General features: G+C 40.2%; 1 protein-coding gene across 3 annotated transcripts in view; it reads right to left on the minus strand.

Annotated features, from left to right (window-relative positions):
* FMN1 (formin 1) overlaps positions 1-21,508 on the minus strand; it is a 415,126-nt gene that overhangs the window by 169,892 nt on the left and 223,726 nt on the right. For all 3 annotated transcript variants that reach the window (XM_044231844.1, XM_044231846.1, XM_044231845.1), the window contains one exon: positions 18,015-18,165. In XM_044231844.1, the coding sequence (XP_044087779.1) occupies positions 18,015-18,165 (151 nt within the window). The remainder of the gene's footprint in view (positions 1-18,014; positions 18,166-21,508) is intronic.

Below are 21,508 nucleotides of genomic sequence, written 5' to 3' on the forward strand. Positions count from 1 at the left end.
ATATTTGGCATCCCGTACCTTTACCGATGAGACAGAAAAGCTCTTTTGTTGGTTTTGAGACCAGCGAATTCTGTTCAGAAAGCAAATGGAGAGAAGACCATAGCAGGTGAAGGCTGGGGCCGGGACAGGGGTAGGAGGCACCATGGGGTGGAGGGGGGCAGGAATATAGGCAGGAAATAATTCTGATGGTTTGGAAGTTTCTGTGTCAAAACAAAAATCATACGCATTTTCCCACTGGCCAGAGATTCAGGAGAGAAAATGGCCAAGAGACATCAGTGCATTCATTTGCCCTGCCTCCAGCTCAGGCCAAAGTACAATCGCAAAAAGGTACAGGTGAGAAACGTCATCCTTTTGTTTCTGAGAGCTCAAGGCCCCTTCGAGGGTGCTTGGCTGTAATGGACATGAAACAATTTTAAAGTAATGACAGCTGATCTGGTGAGAAGCAACCGGACAGAGGGCTACATGGCGGAAGGAAAATGAAAAAGAAAACAGAAGACTCTGAAAAGATCCAGCTTCTAGCAAAACATCAAACCGAACCAACACCCAGGCCCTACTGTCCAGGACTCTGCCTTTTAAACTGATGGGGTGCCTGCTAAGCTACAGTGGTCCAAGAGTAGAAGGAAAGAGTGGCTATCTTCAGGACAGACGTTAATAACATCAGGATAACCCAGGAAAATTCAATTCCAGGCCTTCAGGTGGCTTCCAGCTGTCATGGTTCAAGCTCTCCCAAGGCCAGGAACATATTCCATATCGTAGCCTTTAACAGCTGGATGGAGAATTTATTTACTCTCTGTTTTAGAAGGGACAGGAGTACAGCAGCTCACCACTCAAGACATACCAGTGGCGCGTAGCTTTACGTCATGTTTTATTGTTTTGTTTTAAATTTCTGTATTATAATCTTCCTTTAAAATCCCCTCCCAACAACATTTTGATAGCATGGCTATCAAATAAGTAGAGGAAATATTCCTTCTCTTTTCCTTCTTTCACCACTGGCCCTAGCACTGAGGAGAAAAACGAAAGCTTTCTTTTGGTCATTCCTAAATTTTGTAGGATTGCGCAGGATGGGGATCCTACATACCTCTACAAACCATAGGCAAAACCTGCAGTTGCCTATAGAAAGCTGTCTACAGTTTAAGACAATTAAGAATTTGTGAGATAACCTCTAGCAGTTTAGCATGCATGTGAATTACCAGGGACCTTGTTAAAAATATAGACTCTCATTCACTAGGAAAGAGATTCGGTTTTGAATTGAACTGAATTCCTCTTACAAAAGATACGTTGAAGTCCTAATCTCCAATACCTCAGAATGTGACTTCATTTGGAAATGGGGTCACTGCAGTTGTAATTAATACAAATTAGGTCACCCTGGCATTGGATGGGCCCCGAATCCAATGTGGCTGGTGTCCTCTTAAGAAGACAGCCATGGGGGGGCGCCTGGGTGGCTCAGTGGGTTAAGCCGCTGCCTTTGGCTCAGGTCATGATCTCAGGGTCCTGGGATCGAGTCCCGCATCGGGCTCTCTGCTCAGCGGGGAGCCTGCTTCCTCCTCTCTCTCTGCCTGCCTCTCTGCCTACTTGTGATCTCTCTCTCTGTCGAGTAAATAAATAAAATCTTTAAAAAAAAAAAAAAAAGAAGACAGCCATGGGAAGACACAGAGACAGGGAGGGAGAATGCCAAGTGATGACAAAGGCAGAGAATGGAATTTCACTGCTTGATGCCAAGGAATGCCGAAGATTGTCAGCAAGCCACCGGCAGATGGGAAGAGGTGAAGAAGGGTTCTCCTACCAGCTTCCCAGGGAGGATGGCTCTTTCCAATATCTTGACTTCAGACTCCTAGTCTCCAGAACGATAAGACAATATGTTTATGTAGTTTTTAGTTACCCAGTGTGTTGAGGAAGTCCCGGGAAACTAACACTTGGGCCTGAGGGCCTTTTATTTCTAGTAAGCTACCAGACAATGCTTACGCTGCTGCTCCGGGGGACACACTCTGTGGTCAGGTGACCTCAAATGAACATGTTCTTCTGTTTACTCTCATAGGCACTTAGCACAATGTCTGACATATATGCATATATGTTTATACAATCCCTGATTCCCAGAGTTTTTTTGATTGACCAGCTGGAAATGTGACTCTGTCCCTCTCTGTCTCCTGAAGCTATGTGCCCAGTCACGAACATCTACTTTCTTTCATAAGGCCAATGCCAGCAATGCAGATAAGCTATGCCAGCCTCCTAAGGATTCTAAGTAACAATGTTGTGAGACCTTGGGACGCCCTGTCTTAGCGATATTTCTTATTTAATATTAAGACACCAAACCCAGTCTCTTGTATGTATTTTTGGTCACTCCAATAGGGCCTTTTCTCTCTAAAGTTTAGAGTGTTAGGCTTTTGAGAAGAACACGTGCTAACAATTACTCCAAGCTGGGTAGTGATGATGGGCAACAGAAATCTTATTATCTTCAATGTCATCGTGTGTCTTTGATATGATAATCACTGCATTCAAGATATCAGAAATGATGGATGGCCTTTGATTCAGAGTGTACCATGATGCAAATTACCTGGCTCTTTCCCACTCCTGCTCGGATGGTGAAGAGCTAGTGACAGTGGGCTCTCCTGGCTTCAGGGCTTCAAGCCACCAGGAGGCAAAAACTGGGGCAAAACTCAAAGAGGAATGCTCCCTTTTTTAGGGACACCTGAGGCCACTTCAGTTTTCCCTTTTATGGACACGCTTCACCTAGGACAACCCCACACATAGTCTTAACATGCAGCCATTGCCAGGACATAGAGCTATTTATGACCTAAGTCCTTCTCTGTTCACCTTCTGGGCAACAATGGGAGATGTAAGTACCACACTGCTTCCAGTAGGCTCACTGAGTTCCTTCTAGAAACATGACAGGAGGATTCCAGGAAATTCTAGCAGGGGAAGAAAGATGAAAGAACCCGGTGTATTTGTACTTTAAAACTGCTAGAAGATTCTGCCAGGGCTTACAGTATATAACCCAGCACGTTTCCCTGAGTTGGTAATTAGTCTTCACCATGCTCCTCACGCTCACAGAGTATCCATCATGGAAAGCGAGCACATGCTATATGCTTTCCTTCAGGCGTCCGTGTGAATGGAATAACAGTGATCCAAAATACTGACTACCATCCAAGTGAGCTCTTACCTCTGTCCTGACTAGAGTCATCAGAGCGTGGAAGAGGCTCTCATATGGACAAATCACAAGTACAAAAGGCACACAGTAGGTGATTTGCCCAGAGTTATCAGATGTCTGACTACTAGTCCTGTGTGCTTTCCCTTGAAACAAGTCTCTTTCCTACAAGGACATACATGCCCTGTCACCCGAGTTCTACAAGCCAACAGCCTCCAAAATGTGAAAAGCATGATGTGTTTGAGTGCTAGGGTAGAACAGGAAAGGCCTTTCACTCCCCTTTCTTCTGTAAAACCAACTCCAAATGATGGGACTGAGTATCAAAACCGAAATCTATCTTCAGTGAAATTAGGAAACCCCCTGTAGTTTCAAAACAGAAAACATGAAGCCAGAAGGAGTTGATAGAGTGGTATTCCATGGCACCATGGAAGGATGTCACTGTCTGCCAGGCAAGGGAGAACCTTGGACACATACCAATTAGAGGGATCATGTGCTCAGGAAGGCAACTACCACTGGTAGGGAGCCAAAAATTAGGGGATGATTTAGAAGTTGGTATATAGTGCAATTAGATGCCCCGTGCATAATCTCACCTATATGTTCAGGAAATACAGTTTGTAGAGAAATTCAACCAGACAGATTTGGGGTTCATGGACACCAGGCAGAGCAGACAGTGGGGTGGAGGTCTTGTAGTACAGTGGAGTAATTATCAAAATTCCACATCCTTTCTTAGCCTCTTTGTCAGAATGCTAGCAGTCAGGCTGGTATACCTCTCCCCTGCCCCAATCAGGTGCCTGGAGAAATTCCACCTGGAAAAATACATCAGTCTAAAAGCAAAGACAACAGGCCCCTGGTTGGCTATGTTGGTTAAGCATCTGCCTTCAACTCGGGTAATGATCATAGGGTCCTGGGATTGAGCCCTGTGTTGGGGTCCCTGCTCAGTGGGGATGCTATTTCTCCCTCTTCCTCTGTCCCCCTCCAATAAATAAAAATTTTAAATAAAATAAAATGAAATAAAATAAAATAAAATAAAAGCAAAGAAAACACCCATCTGAAATGGCTGTTCTGCAACTATTTACCACACCGTGAGACCCACTACTGGGCAAACCTTGTTCATTTCTACTGAACATTCCATCCAGGCTTATCACCCCTCAATCTTATATGTGCTATAGCAGCCAAGGATCACCAACTATTTGAAGAATCCTCGAACATAAAATGCAGATGTCAGAACTGAAAAATATTTAAAAGGAACTGGGAAGATGAAACAGAAGGAAAGTAGTAAGCAAAAGAGATATGTAAAGAAAGTGCAATTTATGAACTCAAGAAGCTAGCTGTACTCTTAAAAAAAGGAAAATGAACTTTTATAAATTAAAATATAATTCTGGAAATACAAAATCTTTGTCTATCAAAATAGGAAGTCCATAGTGACTAAGAAAGTGAGAACTACTAATACCTCTGGAAGCCCTCTAGTTACTCCAAGTCTTCCTCTAAAGGACCCATTCTTCTGATTTTATGTTTACTATCCCCCTGCTTTTATAAAAATCATTTTGTCACAAAGATATGATTCCATCCACTTTGTAGGCTTTCACATGTTTGACCTTTAGACAAATGGAATCACTCATGACTTTTTTCACTTGACATCTTGTTTAAAAATGATCTAATGAATGTATGGAGCTATAGCTAACTCTTTTTCAAAGCTATATAGTATTCTATCCTGTGACCTGACCTCAGTCCATTGGTCTACTCTAATGATAGTGTCATTTTCAGATCTTTGTTATTATAAACAAAGCTTTCACAAACATTCTCAATGAGTCTTCTGCTACAAATGTGCAGAAGTTTGAACAGAGGGTACACACATATTCACATGAACTAGGTAAAGCCAAATTGCATTCCAAGCATATGGAGCAACTAAGCTTCCAGTTAGCACCATGAGAACTCCTACCATTCCATACCCTCCCGATACTTCAGTTATACTTACTAATTTTTGCCAAGTTGGTGGGTCTAAAATGAGACCTCTGCATATATATCCTGGTTCTGACTTATTATCTCTTCACATGTTTATTGACCATTCATTCCATGACAAGCCTTTTCATGTCTTTTGCCTATCTTTCTAAAAGAAGGTGATCAACTTATTACTAATCAGTAAAAATTCTGTAAGTATTTTGGAGAGAATTCTTCTTCAGTTATATACATCATGAATCTCTTCCCCAAGCTTGTGACTCAGGTTTTCACATTCTTTGTGCTATTGTCTGATGAACAAGAGTTTTTTTTTTTTTATTTTAATGTACGCTATTTCTTATTTGATTTATACTTTTCGTGTCTTTTCCATGTAAGGCTAAAATATAGGTTCCCATATTCTTTTTAAAAATTATTAAGTTTTTCCTTTCATGTACTTGATACAACTGGAATGGATTTTTATTCATGATATGATATTCTTTTCTTTGGGCCATATATATATATATATATATTCAATTTTTAAAATATTTTTTAAGAATCAATTTTACCTACTGATCTGAGATACCACATTTATCATATATTAGTTTGCATTATACATTGGTCTTGCTTCTGAAGTTTCAACTCTTTTCATTAATCTTTGTTTTATTATTTTCTGTGCCAATTCTTATCATACCATACTTACATTACTTTTTTTTTGACATGAGGTAGAATAAATATCCTCCTGATTTTTCTTTTTCAGATTTTTCCCCTGAATTTTATGTTTCTTATTCCTTTGCTTAAAAAAAAAGAAAAAGTTTTGCTACTGATAGGTGATTCCATAAAATTCCTTGGATTTTCATATGTTTAACTTCAGGCCAATGGAATCTTTGTGTGTGTGTGACTTTTTTTTACTAACCATAACATTTCAGATTGTTTCTGTAAGCTTGTTTTTGAACCTCTGCTCTTCCATACAAGCTTTCAGAATAAGTTTGCCCAATGTTGAATAATCCTATTTAGATTTTGATTAGAATTACTTTGAAACTAGAAATCAGCTTGGGGTTAACTTCACCTTTATAGTACTGGTTTTCCTATTCATAAACAGAATCGCTCTCCTTTTATTTAGGTCTACGTTAATGCTTTCAATAGAGTAATTTTTATCCATTGCTGGATTCAATTAGCTAATCCTCTGTTTAAGATCTTCACATCTATATTCGAGAAACTAGCCTGTAATGTTTCTTAACTTCCTGTCCTTGTCTGATAGTGCTATCAAGATGATAAACCAGCTTTGAGTGTAACATCATTTTTTAGTCTCTAGAGCATTTTGTGGAAGAAGGAAATGTTTGGTGTAATCAAACCATCTGGTACTTTGTGGGAAGATTTCAACTACTGATCCAGTTTCCTTAATATTTACAGGCATTCCGGTGTTCTGTTTCTTCTGGGATCTGATTTGTAATTCACATTTTTCTAGGAAGTTGTTCATGTTCTTTAACTGGCAAAAGTTTACTCATGGTATTCTCATGTATTTTCTACATTTCTGTTGAATCTTGTAGTTATATTCATCTTTATTTCCTACTATTTTATATATGTTTGTTTTCCTCAATCCTGCCAAAAGTGTGTGGATTTTATTGTTTTCAGAAAACAAACTTAACTTTATTGATTTTTTTGTACTGTGTTGTAAAATGTTTTTTAAATTCCCTTTCTCATCTTTTAATATTTGGTTGTATTTGTATTTGAAGCACATGAAATTATAAATATTTGATCATATTTGACCTAAAAAATGGATTTTCCTGTCATTTAACGTAATATTTTTTCTAATTTCTCTTTTTTCCCCTTTTAATTTTGGAAGCTAACTTTTTTTTACCTTTTTCTTTTCTAATATAAACGCTCATAACCATACATTTTAGTTACATCCTAGGAGTCTTGAAAGACAATATATTTTTCTAAATTAAAAGTGTTTTCTGCTTACTGTCTAAAACCCAGTAAGCAGAAATGAACACTGGGTATTATAAAAGACTGATGAATCATTGACCTCTACCTCTGAAACCAGTAATACTTATGTTAATTAATTGAATTTAAATAAATAAAGTTTTTCTGAGTCCCATTTTAACTTCTTCCTTAATCCATGAGTTATTTACAGTATAAATATAAATTTTAAAAGGCAAGGAGGTTTTTCATTATTGACATATTTAAGTTATCTTTCAGTTTTTTATATATAATTTCAGTTTGATTGGAGGGTGTGGTCTGTATGAAAAATTGCTTGAAATTTGTTGATTTTCATTTTCATTTTCATAAGTCTTTTAATAGTTTTCATTTTCATAAGTCTTTTAATACTGCATAACTCTCACTCTCTCTCTTTTTTTTTTTTTTTTTTTGAGAAGGGGGAAAAAGAGAAGTGGGGGGAGAGGGAGAGGAAGAGAGAAAACCTTAAGCAGGTTCCATGACCATGGAGCCCAGCATGGAGCCGGATGCGGGGTGCCATCACACAACACTGAGATCACAACCTGAGCTGAAATCATTGAGTTGGATGCTTAACTGACTGAGCCACCCAGGGGCCCCATAATATTGCTTAAGTCTTAAAATTATATACATGTATGAAGTTGATGAAAATTTAAATACAGTATAATAGCTAAATTCAGTCTATTTCATTAATATGGAAACCAACCTAAAATATCATACTTTGAATTCCGCCATCACCTAAATCAGCCATTCTGTGTCCCGGCCAGCACCTGTAGTTTTGGCACATTTAAAACTGTACTGCAAACACAGATTCTTATGAAAGCTGAATAAAAATAGTGCTAGAAAAAAGAGACAAATTTTGTCACCTTTGTGTTCTATTGTTTTGTGTTCTATTGCATTGTTTTCTCTTGGTACACCTTGAGGACATTCATCTTTGAGCCTCCGGCTTAAATTCTTTTTTTTTTAATTACATGGCTGTGTCCCCATGGGACACACAAAGAAAGGACAGAGTAAAAGAGACCTCATGTAGCTCTCTGGGGTCTCAGAAGCCATGACTGAATGAGAAATGGGGCCTCTGGTTGAGTCCAACCTTCTGTTCTCCTTGAGGGATGACAGTAGAGGATTCTCATTGTTCTTATTCCCACTGTTGTGGTCATGTTGATGGTGCCAAGAGTAGGGCAGCTGCAGCAAACATATGTGCACCAGGGACCAAGGGAACACCGAGATTATTTTAATTCTCAGTCACCCTTTGAAGTAGGTACTATTAACATTCTCACTTTACAAATGAGGAAACCGTAGGGAAGGATGAAGAGCCTTGTCCCATGAGCACAGTGTTGAGTCAGAAAGAAACCGTGTTGAGCCACTACACTACCCCCTTCCCTCCTCAGACTAGCTGTGACTCTCGGTGCACTGGCTGTATTGGAGGAAACAGTTGCTCAGAGGCCTAGAGCCCAGGCCTCTACCACAGGCTTGCACTGACTTCTTGGTGGCTCCGGGGCAAACCCCAAGATCGCAGCTGACAGGACTTGCAGACCGGCACAGGGACTTTGTACCTCCCTCCCTCCACATGTACCTTGAGTCTCAGAGGCTTACCCCTTCCTTCGGTGGCAAATGAATGGCTGCCTCCCCCAGGGCTGAGTTGTCTGGATATTGCCACACCCCAAGAGGGTATGTCATCCACAACAAACACATTGCACGGTCCAGTTTCTCCAAGGTCTTGCTAAATCAGTCTAAACATCATAGGCTTTAGACATTTTGCTGCTACATTCTGAATCATGTTCTTCTCTGAGCAACCATCTCAAGGTCTCATTTTTTCCATTAGTAAGATGATTATAGTACAGAGTGAACTATCTATAATGAGCCCCAGCTCAAGTAATGTGGCTTTCCGTTGGCTACATTTTAAATAAATCTTTCTTTGCTAATTAATGCACCTTATCCCAGTGTTGCAAGTAACACTGGTGTTCCTAAATTGGACAGGGAAGAAGAGAACCACACCCAGAGTGGAAGATCCAAAATCCTCAAAACCAGTATGAATGCAATAACCATTTGCAAGCAAAGTTTAAAAGTTTTTGTGCTTGCTGTAAACTAAGGAAGTTGTACAAGAGTCTACAAGAGAGTAAAAAGTGATGTGATAATTAGGTCATGAATTAACCCCCTGGTACTTGCAGCTCTAAATTATTTTTAAAGACCCCCTTCTCACCTCCTAGGATATTTTGCACATGCAAAATGCCTAATTGACTAATAAGGCACCTAGCATAAAAACTAATTAATGAAAATGAAAACACTAAAACTCGGGTTATTTAGTAACCAGAGCCTGAAGCCAGATCCCAATTAAGCCACTCTTGGGTGGAGGAAGGGATCAGAATGCCCAATGGGTTCCATCTGGCTGCTTCCGTGGGTCAATCTAGAGCCTCATGTTCTTCTCAAATGAGCCTTTCCTCCCTCTCCTTTCCACTGCGGTGAGGAGCTAGGATGGTCCTCTTTACACTGCATGGGGGAACCCCCGGGCTCTCCCACTCACATGGAAGGTCGGACTTGGCAGCTAAGGAATCCAGCTGGAAGCGAGCATGATTCACTAGCTCTCCTCCCCCCAATCCCTTTTGTCATTCATTCCACTGGAGGGGCCCCCAACTTTCCCGTCTCATTTGTACCCCACCCAGGAGATCTGATCATGGTCCTGGCAGAGTTGTGGCTTCTCATAACTTCTGGCAGGGGCCTCGCTGACCCATAACATGGCGACACACATGATTTCTTCTCATACTGTCTTTGTAAATTGACCATGGCTAACCTTGCTGCCCTAATCAGATCAATCAGAATAACATTTCTTTAGCTTAAGCCTCCCTGGCTGAGGCGTGACTCAGAGTCAGGCTCAGATACCGAAGGCGCGTTTTGGAGTTTCCAGTGGTCTCGGGTTTCCTTTGCTTTTATCACAGTTGGTGAGCTGTGTAAGGCCCGTGTTTACAGCCATGCAAATTAGCCTCAGCTGGAGAGAAATCAGGTCAGGCCTAAATGAAATCAAGCTCTGGGCCAAAAGGTATTTTATCAAAAATTGGAAGTGTAGCCACAGTAGTGGGGGTCCAGCCAGACTGTCTTAAGAAACATGTGGACAGCTTTGTCCAGTGTAATCGGAACTCTTGGCTGGCCTCTGGGCCCTGGAAACTCTGAAAGATGGAGGACGCAAGGAGGGTGAAGGGCCACCCAGCCGGCAGGGGCTGGCCAGTGGGACCAAAGGCTGATGCTGCCAAATGCATTTTTTGTTAAGTAGGGACAAGTGTGAGAAAGGAACATGGCCTCCGTGAAGGAAGAAAACCAGTGTCGAGGCTCCTTTGCGTTACATCCCATGTTCCTCACTGACAAAGCAAGGTCTGGATTTGCAGTTTCTTCCTACTCACACGCTTTTCTACACTTAGTTGTGAAATGTGTGTATGGAGGTGTCCACACAGATATGATCTGATATTCTGCATCTGGAAAGCGTCTTTAAAAAACATCCACTTTGGAGGCCATGACAGTTACAGCAACTAAGGCCAGAGAGGTTACGTGACTGGACACAGAGCAACGGCTAACTGCTTACCTTGAAGACAAGATCTCTGGCGCCTTTCCATTGCAATCTTCCCCCAACATATTCCCAGTCTGTCAATACCCCCACACATAAAGAAACTTGGTTTATTTTAAGAGAATTCTCCAGTCCATTTATGTCTCTTAAGAGTCGGGGTTACTGACCATTATTCCTCGAGCTCCCACATATCTAGGACTCCTACAACATAGTGGGATGGGTCAACTGCCTCCATCTATCGGATGGTGCCTGGGGCTTAATGCAGAGATACTGGTGTACATGTAATTCCCTCGTCGATCTTCAAGTAAGTAAAACGAAGTTGCTGGATCTTGGGTGCCCCTATTTGCAAGGCAAAGTAATGACCGGATCGTTGTAAGTCATCAAATTAAAGTTTGTGTCTTTGGACAGAAGAGACCTGAGAGCCAGAGAATTTAAAGAACTTGCCTGAGATTCAATAGTTGGTTAAGGTCAGAGCCAGAAGTAGAAACCAGGTCTACTGACACCAAAGCTAGTGCTTCTTTCACTAAACAATGACCAAGGAATACAATTCAGCCTTGAAGCATACTTCAAGCCAGGACTTGGAGTTGAACTGAGTCCAATGGGCCATTTGAAAAGTAATTAAGAGCACAAACTCTGGGGTTGTTGTTAGATCCATTTCCTTACCACTTATGAGCTGTGCGATGCTGGGCAAGTTATGTGACCCCTCTAGGCTGAAGCTTCCTCACCTATGAAATGGGAATCATAGCAGTAACCAACTTAATGGGTTCTCATGTCGATGACATAAGTTGATACATGCCAAGCACTCAACCCAAAACCACGTGCTATTATCATCACTACTGAAATCCTTGTCATCTTCACTTGATACATATTACATAAATGCAAGGTTATTAAGACTTACTTCTGTCCACATGAAGCATGTCCCTGGGTGAACACATGATCCTGTGTATGTTGGAGATGTACATACTTTGCAAAGTATTTATGAGGTCAGTTGTGAAAGCCTCCAGTGACCTGGTTTTGTACTTAAATGCCCATATAAGATCTTTGCCTATTCTTGTTATAGCCTCACATTTCTTCCAGCTCAGCAGTCGAGGCTAGAGGAGTCACTGCATTGGTGCCCACCCTCGAATCCCTGTCTAGCTCCAGCCCACGTCACAGTCTTAGAAAAGGGCCAGAATGCAGCATAAATGAAAGAGGTCCAGAAAAATATAGGCAAGAATTCAAAGCTTTCTTCAACCAGGCAGAAGGATACTTTTAAAAAATAACAACATTTAGAATGATGTTCTCATAGTCTATCTTGTAATATCGGATCTTTCGTTTTGTTTTGTTTTTCAAAACAAAATCTATGTTCAAAGAACTCTTCCCTCCCTTAAACAATCAAACAAACTTCCCTCCCTTTAGATGCGGAAGATTTTAGAAAGCTGTGTAAACGTGTGTGCACGCACGCGTGTGCAGGTCATGGTGGTGATTCCAGGATCCATTACGTAGGGGCTAATCCCGATACTTTTCCCGATGCATTTCTATACCACAGTCATTCAAAGTACAGGAAATACGTCAAATAGTAATTTCTATTCTACTAATACCTACAGACCTTTCTCATATGCACTCGGCTCCCAGTACTTTGTGTAGATCATGTGCTCTCATGGTTCCCAGTAAGAGACTTAAGGAGACTAAGGAGGGTGGAGAGGAGAGCAAGTTAGCCTTCTGTAGTTTCCACTTCTCCCAGCTCCAAGAAGCGAATTTAGCTTCCTGTCTCAGCATTCTTAGGTGCCCTCTTGTGGTCGGGGGAGGTAATGAGCACGCTAACAGCAGCTGGCTGGAGGCAAAGTCCAGATTATTACTGTTTAACGGCCGACAGAGAAATACAGTTGAACTCCAAGAATAATATTCAAATTTAACATTCTGAAAGAATCATTGATATCCATACTTGACACGCTCTGGCCACAATTTTTTAAAAATAAGCAAATAAAGTAAAAGTACAGCTTAAATTTTGGGGCCACCTTCTATCCAAATAAACTTTGCAAGGCACAACTTTTGTAAACTGGTGCCTGTCATGGGGTAGAGCTCCCGTTTGCTTGTGGTAGATCTGGCCAGTCAGGGGCCTTGAAGCTGAAGAACAGGAAAGCCCTGATCAATCCAGATATCACTCAAGGAATCTGGACATGGCACTCATGACCTCAAGGTCATAGATATTGGTGCAATCAACACACGGGCAAATTATTTCACTCATTTCTATAGATGATAACCCCTAACCTCTCCACTCATTTTTCAAACACATGAGAAATACAAAGGGGTTGGCAAATTATCCCCACTCTCGGGAGAAAAAATAATGCACAGACCTTACCAAGACAGCTCAGAGAAATTATCTCTGTATACAAAAGCCGAAATTATATAAACTCGGAAGGCAACAAGTTATGAAAACCCTATAAATTTATGTTCAGGCTTCCAAACAACGTTCTCCTTCTCCCCTTCTCCCCTCCCTGCTAAACTGAGACACCAAGTCTGCAATTGAAGAATTACAGCTATGATCCTCGCCAAAGTGACCAAATTACAACTGAAGGCTCTTGGCTCCAGGAAGTTTCAACAGACTAATGTCTACTGAAGCATCCCAACCCCTCCCCAGCTCACCACCCTCCCCCCAAGTCCTCAGGGAATCATTATCATTTATCATTTATCTCATTACTTCTTAAGAAATATCTATTAAAAAGGCAGAGGGAGAGGAATGATTTTATGTGTCTTACAGAGGAAGGAACAAGCCCAGAGATGATTTATAATGCAAAGTGAGATCTTGGCATTTCAAGGGAGGAAGAGTGACAGGTCACGCTGCTTTTCTCCAAGTTGTAGGGTGAGCTTGGGAAGCAATGTAAAAGTTGATTAGAGCAGCTACCTCCTCGACAGGTACCAGGAGGAAGACTCTCAGATGATGAAGGCTGAATCCTGGCTCCATGTCAAGGTGCTGCCCTCCCTTTCCTAGTAACAAATGTAACTTAGAGACCGTATAAATATGGGCGTATTGACAATGGAAACTCTGCTTTACAGTGCGAAAGACTGTATATAAACCAGTGTAAGATGAATCACCAGATGTCTACATGTGACACTGAGGAAGCTGTGGAAATCTATAAATCTTGAAAAACAGGAATGCTCTAGAGATGACCATTTGCAAATAGTTTCAGCCAATGGAGATGCAAACCCTTCAATGACTCCTCAGTTTCAGCCAATGGAGATGCAAACCCTTCAATGACTCCTCAATGACCTTGGGGATCAATGACGTTCAAGAATTTCTTCATAAAACTTTCTCATTCGTTCATAGACTACTATTAATACATAGTTCTAGGAAATGGTTAAAGGAATTTTATCACCATGATTTCATTTTATCCTTATAACAAGCCTCTCCAGGGTTGCTATTCCCCATTTTACAGAAAAGGAATCTGTGTGGGAAAGTGAAACGACGTGCTCTGAGGTTATCAGGAACCCAAAAAAAAAAAAAAAAAAAAAAGAGACAGTACTGAGTGTTGGTGGTGCCAAGAGGAGCTGATGTTTTTGGCCCCGGTTCTCAATTCAGCAACTGCTATGTTTGTAGTGGCACCATGGTTTGAGGTCACAAATGAGGATGGTACATGCCCAAGTATGGGACACAAGTCTGTCTTAGTATTACAGCTAGTATTTAAAATGGGTGGTAGAATCAAAGGAAAACAGCTCTCAATCTACATATATTGTTGTTGGAGTTACACACAAACCATCCTTTTTTACAAAAATTAACTAGAAGAATGACTCCAAAACAAAACAAACAAACAAACAAACAAAACCAACCCAACTAAACCCTGGGATACTTTTCCAATATAGGACCTATTTTGGATTTGCCCAAGTATAGCTGTATTTTGTTGATGATTTTAATAATGACCACTCTCTTTTATACACGTTGGCTCAGTCACCCCAATAAAATTTGTGACAGTCATCCATGTGGCAAATCCATGTTTAAATGAAGGGGAAGTGAAGACACATCTGAGGCTCTTGTACATTGTCTCAAGTGTCTGTTGTTACCGACTTCTTCCCTGTTACGGGTAGGCAAACCCAAGAAGTCATGTCCTCTTTCTAGGTCTCAAATTCTCATGTACCAAAATTCACCATACTGGAAATTCATGTACTGAATTTTCTGACTGGTAAGGACCCCTCCAACTCTCGTATGATAAGATACCATGGAACAGGATCCCTGCCCAGGCTACGAAGATAAATATCTGCTTACTGACTGCCACTGCCAGTGACAGGAACTTTAGATGGTACTGTAGAAGGTGAACTAGAAACTAGTGTCCATGTTCAGCAGAATCCTGATAATTCTGACAGTTACTTCTGAACGAGGAATGTAGACAGTGCCAAGGAAGGAAGACCAGCTCTGCCGAAGAGGTATTCCACATGTGGGTCTGAACGTGGGCTCAGCCCCTACAGCCAAGGCTCAGAACACTTGATTTTTAAATTTCCAACATATCCTCCACTCCAGTCATTAGAAACGAGACCCATTTGGCCAGTATTCTTCCTGCTCACCTTGTGTGGGAATCGTTCTGCGGTTAAGCTGATGAAGTTGCCTTCTGATGCTATGAACTCCCCAGTTCCTCAAAACCTCTACAATATACTTACACTTTCATTTTAAGAGATACAACAAAAAACTGGCTAAGGGAAGAGATATCCATCTTCATGTGTGAAACCTGACCACGGGCCTGGAAGGGAGGCTCATAAGGGACAGGCTTAGAGTTCTCTGGCATTGAGTCAGCTCCTTTTTTTTTTTTTTTTTTTTTTTAAACTTAAAATCTCAGCTCCAACGTAGGCCACACGCTCACTGAAAACTTCCAGCCAGTCTCAGGACAGCAAAACCCAGTCAATATACAGGTTTGCCTCCACTTCCAGAGGGATGCCAAGACTAAACATATCTGTGGCTTCTACAGAGTGACAGCAAGCTCGCTGCTGCTCAGAAAGATTAAAGAGTTCAAATGAAGGGTATTTTTTTTCCCCTCAGACAGGGAAACAAAATAAACATATCAAACACTAACTGCCTTAGTGGAAATCCTCTGTTGAACAGGCAGACAATTATGAGATAAGAAATAAGAATAAACAACCAAATGCTTTGATGTTTTAAAAACAAATTCTTTGAGGTTTTAAAAAAATACTCATTCGTCAAAACAGAAGTAATTCGTTTTATGAGTAAACAATATGTTACCAAGCATCCAGAGGGGGAAACAAAAGAAAGGAGTAATACCCAACTGAGAAGAAAGAGGGGACAGAAGTAAGTTTAATGTGATATTGCGTAAGAAAATAATCAGCAGAGTATCCTGATTAGCCAGAATATAGGCAAACTGAGGCTAGCTTTGGAATACAGAGATTCTTCTTTTGCTTTTCAGGCAACAGAGGAGTCTTCTGTGTCTATGGATGACTTTTAATAAGCCAGCTTGGCTAGAGAGCACACTTAATTCTGTCTTGTGTGAATCTCACTGCATGGGAATATATAGCAGCTGAAAAATTCAAATTGTTTCATGCAATATGTCCTCTTAAAGATTTGGTCTGATATTTGATTATTTTTGGTGTCACATCTTTCTCATGAAAACATAATCCCAGGGCGCCTGGGTAGTTCAAGTGGTTTAAGCGGCTGCCTTAGGCTCATGTCATGATCCCAGGGTCCTGGGATCAAGCCCCACATCGGGCTCCCTGCTCAGTGGAGAGCCTGCTTCTCCTCTCTCTCTGCCTGCTGCTCTGGCTACTTGTGATCTCCATCTCTGTGTCAAATAAATTAAGATCTTAAGAAAGAAAGAAAGAAAGAAAGAAAGAAAGAAAGAAAGAAAGAAAGAAAGAACGAACAGACATAATTCCTACACAGTGGAGTGGTAAAAAAATTTTTTTTTTTAAAAAAACCCTCTGATGATAATTTTCATTCATAATTCAAGTCAGTGGGAGAACCTGATTTGATTAACAGAAAACTGCATTCAGGCTTTTGTCATTTTTGCCCCTCTAAGGCACAACTGATTTCCTAATTTAATGTTACTTAAGATAGGAATTGATGGATGAAGTCCATTACATAATTTAAGAATAAGGAGTGGATGCTAATATCATTCAATGGGACTTTTTTTTCAGACATTTCTTTCACACCCTCTTAGATTCAATTTCACAACATCCTCGTGGGTGGGGTAGACTCGGGTTTTTATAGAAAAGGAAAGCTATGGCCTAGAGAATAGAGATGAGCAGCCCAAGCTCACACGGCCAATCAAGAGCAGAACCCTGAATGTCCTATACCTTTGCTGCAGCACCATCTAAGCTATTACCAAAACATTAAAGCTGAGAATTCGCAGCAGTAACAACAGCTGCAGCAAAATGAGGGTAGCTGTCCTCTGCGGAGGGCTGACTGCGTCCGGCACTGTGCTGAGCACGACAGATTAAATGTGCTGAGCACGACATTTAATAACTACTTAGAATAATAAATAATATGGCTAGTCATTATCTCAGGTTGCTGGAAGGGGATGGAGGCAAAGAGAGGATGAACTTTGACTGAGGTCAGGCAGCCCACATGAGTCTCCATGGCCACCCATTTAAGTTCGCGTCAACCAGAAGGCCTGGGGAATCTTGAACTTGCCTTCTGATGTATGGCTGGCAGCCTCTGACTTCAAGTTCTCAAGTCTTTGCTCAGAAGTCAGCTTCTCTGTGAGGACTATTCTGTACATTCACTGAAAACTGCAGCCTCGTCCACACCCTGCCCCAAATCCATCTTCCTTACCCTACTCTACCCCGTGGTTTAATGTTTTGTTTCTAACACTGATTTTTAACATAAGTACCACAGGGCAAAGATCTTTGGGGTTTTCTCACCAACATATCCCAGAGGTTCGGACTGTGCTATCCAATTAAACTTTTATATTGACAATTTTTTTTTTAAATCTGTGCTATATGGTAGCCACTAGCCACAAAAACAGAACTGAAAAGTGGCAAATGCCACTTAAGAACTGAATTTTTAATTTATCTGATTTATCTAATTATATTACTTAAACAGCCACATGTGGCTAATGATTACCACACTGAACCCCATGGGCCTAAAACAAAACCTAGCATAAATATACTCCCTGTAAATGATTTGTTAAATGAATGAATTTATAAATAACTTAATGAGTAAGACATATTTTTCATATGACATATGGCCTACTTTCACTAACTGCAAGTTAAATTTTATATTTTTTCAATAGAATTATAAGCTGAAGAAAGTCCAGATCAAATTAAGAAAATAGCCTGAAAATTCAGATAGGACTCACAGCACAAACACAGATTTCTCAAACTACTGACTCCCTTTTACCATCAGTGGCTTAAAACCTTCCAAAACATTTCTGGAAAACAGCAAACCAGCAGCACATAATAAATTCTCACATATGACCAAAAAATACAATGAATATTATCGTCATTCAGTACCTTTTTGACCTTGTTCTTTTTCTCATAGGTCTCTGACAGAGGTTTTTTCTTCTGCTGAGTTGTGTCTTTGGAGAATAAATACTCAAATTCACTAGGATCCCGAATATCAGGTTCTTCTAAGGAATCCCATAAGGTCGGTGTAGCATTTTGGCTTAAAAGAGAAAAATGACAAGTTAACCATTAAAATCAAAACAGAAGAGAACAGAATATAATGAAATCTCTAGTTCACTTTATAACTCATTTAAGATACATATATATATATAAAATGTCTGTATGTTTATAAATATATCTCCTTCTAAAAAAGCTTGAAGAACGCCTTTTCATGTTACACTTTTTTTTCTTTATCTCAAGATATTCCACAGAACATCAAAACCAACACCCATTTTCAAAACCGAATGACCACTAGAAACAATCAAAGAGAGAAAGAGAGATCTAGAGAAACCATGTGGGAGTGGGACCAGAAATCCTGGGATACACATGATTGAAGCCATATAAGCTATTCTTCCCTTAGTCTTCGGCGTTTCCATCATGGGTAAAAATGGACATCATATAAATGTTGAAAAGATAACCAATTCTGAGATATTGATAGGATAATTTTTAATAAAAATTCTTAAAAAGAATAAAATTCTATACCTTCTAGTAAGGTAAAGATTAACCCTTTGACTTTTTCTTACACTTCAAAAAATTATTTTTAGGATTAGTTCAGGTCAACTCAGGGTAAGACCCATAATAATTTGTGAATAGACTGAGCCCATTTAGAAATACTTGATTTATAACACTCCACCTTAACAACAGTATTTAACAATGAAATAAAAAATCTTCATTATACCAGCCTCCACAGGGCTTTCAACTAAAGCAGACATAGGAAGGCTGTACATTTTGTTTCTAGGGTTGTTGTTTTTTTTTTCAATCTTCAAAACACAGGGGCACTAGTTGAGAAACAAAGAGAAGAAGATATGGAAAATCAGGTAGAAAAGAACTGCCTCTGAGACCAAACTTGGAAGGGTTACCATCCAGGCTTCTTTCGGCTATAATACATTTTCCCCCAAGTGTCTACTTCCTTATTTTTAAACACTCTTAATATGCATAGCCAGAAAAAAAAATACAATGTTTCATCTATACATTGTTTTTCAAATATATTATATATGATCCATAATATCTGTAAGTACCATTGTTTTAATATGTATTTTCTCCATTATTGAAAACTAAAAGAACTATTATTGTATGGAGAGGTCCACAAAATTTTGGGGTGCAAAAAGGCAATTTTCTTATTCAAAACAGTTGGGGAAACGGACTTCTCAGATCTGTGTGTTCACATTTTCTACATGTCCCACAGAATATAAACATTTTCATCTGTTAGGATTCACGTCTAACTTTTTCATAATATTTGAGCCATTTAAGAGTATATGTGTGACATGTATAACGTATGAGAGTATAATGAATGCCTGTGAAATCATCACCCAAGATCTAGAACACTTGCAGCAGAGTATATCCATCCATGTGCTCCTGCCTCAGCCGCCCACCTTTGCCACTCACTTAACTTCCATTTGAAACACGAACACTGTTAAGTGCTTATCTCAGCTGCACTCAGGAAGGGGGATTTTACTAGTAGAAGAGAACCAGGGAATTTTGGAGCATGCAGCCTGTTAAGGACTACTGGTCTGGGCTTCATGAAGGTTCTGGGAAGCTGAAGAGAGGGTGTGTAGAAGGAGGTGATATGATGCAAAGGGGGAGTTGTTCAGACCCATCCATCTCCCACCCCCCATCCTCCAACCCCATACCTGTACCGCTTGGACCCAGCTCCAAGGACTCTGAGCTTTAGGTTCGTATGAGTAGGCAGGAACTCACTCATATTCTAGAGTAAATTGGCTTTGATAGGTTGAACACTTCATCACCATTCACTACATTGTCTCTATGGAAAAGGCATGTTCAGTAATGAAAAAAAAAGAATCTTGGACTACTACCTGTCAGTGAGTTGGGGTCAGCAGGCATTTTGTGGGGCAGTAACAAGGCCTTGCTCACAGACCAGCTCATCTGTTATAATGGTCACTTCCTCTCTGACCACTGAACATACAAATCTAGCTCACAAGAAGAGGAAGAGGAAGGTAGAAGAAGGAGGAAGGAGAGACTGGAGAGGGAGAAATGGCAGAGGCAGGAGGGAGATGGGGAGGAAGGAGGAGAAGATACTAGAAAATAGATAGTTGTTAGGAAGCCAAAAAAGTATACAGATGAAGATCTCTTTTTCTTTAACAAAATATCTCTTCCCTATTCTAGAAGCCACAAAACAAAAAGAATGCAAAATGGCAAAAGCTAAAAATCAGTTCATGTTAGTAGTGAAAAGCAATCAAGTAGGTAAAAGGCAATAGATATAAAATGGAAAAAAAAATCTTATTTTACTCCTGGGTCCCCGGAAGACCTAGACCAAAATTTACCGTGCATGCATTAGACACCGCGCTTACTCTTCTGCTTGCACAGAAAACTAAAATACCATTTCCTCTCTTTTTAAAAAAAAAAACACACCCGAAATAGTTTTAGTTCAAAAATGAACACTACTCGGAATCTCTACAGCCTTTCAGTTTAAAAGAAATACTCATGCTCTGAGGGTACAAAACCGTTTTGAGGGACCCATGATAAAAGACACTAAATGTGTGGTGCAGAGGGAAGCAGCTATCTTGCAGTCCTCATGCGGGAAACTCAGTACATCATCTATTTTTTGTTTTGCTCAGAACTGAAGTCCTAACCTTATAATGAAACTAATAAGAGCCCGAAGATGTAATCGTTTTCTTTCTCAAAATGGCCAAACACATAAGGAGGGGAAAAAATGATGATTATCTCCAGCCTGACTTGGTCCCACCTTGAACAGTGGGCAAAGGGCCCATATCTCCCAGCGGGACTGTCCCACCACTGCTGTGGTCTAGGATATTGGTTGTTTACAGAGTCTTGAGGGGAATGGAGTGGAGGCAGGCTAGTGAGACACAGGTGTGGAACAGTTCCATGTGCTGTCGGAACACACGACCCTAGGGCTGACAGGTGGGATTCATCACTCTGGAATGTCTGTACATTAATTTGAGAACACTAATAAGGGAACACAGAACCATATAAAGATTCTGGGAAACAATTTCTTAGGAAATGTCATCTGAGTTTTGAATGAGACAAAAAGGAATATTAGTCCTATAGCTATTTCGGGATCTTCTTTCTTTTTTTTAACCATTCATTTGGGAAATAATAAGTCATCTGCATTTAAAAAAAAAAAAGTATCAAGCTTCTCCACACATAAACTCCTGGTCCTTATTTTTTGGTTAGGAAAGGAGCCAATATGAAGCACATAATCAACTTAGTTCACCATATGCGTTGTTTATAGTGATTTCCTCCTATAGCAGTTTCCAGTTGCTTTATAATTGTAAATTTCATGTTATGTTGTTTAATATCCTGCCTTCCATATACAAAATGTTAGATAGATTGAAAGATTCACTACCACACACTGATTTGAGGAG

The sequence above is a fragment of the Neovison vison genome, chromosome 13 (genome assembly GCF_020171115.1).
Source record: "Neovison vison isolate M4711 chromosome 13, ASM_NN_V1, whole genome shotgun sequence".
Taxonomy (NCBI): Eukaryota; Metazoa; Chordata; class Mammalia; order Carnivora; family Mustelidae; genus Neogale; species Neogale vison.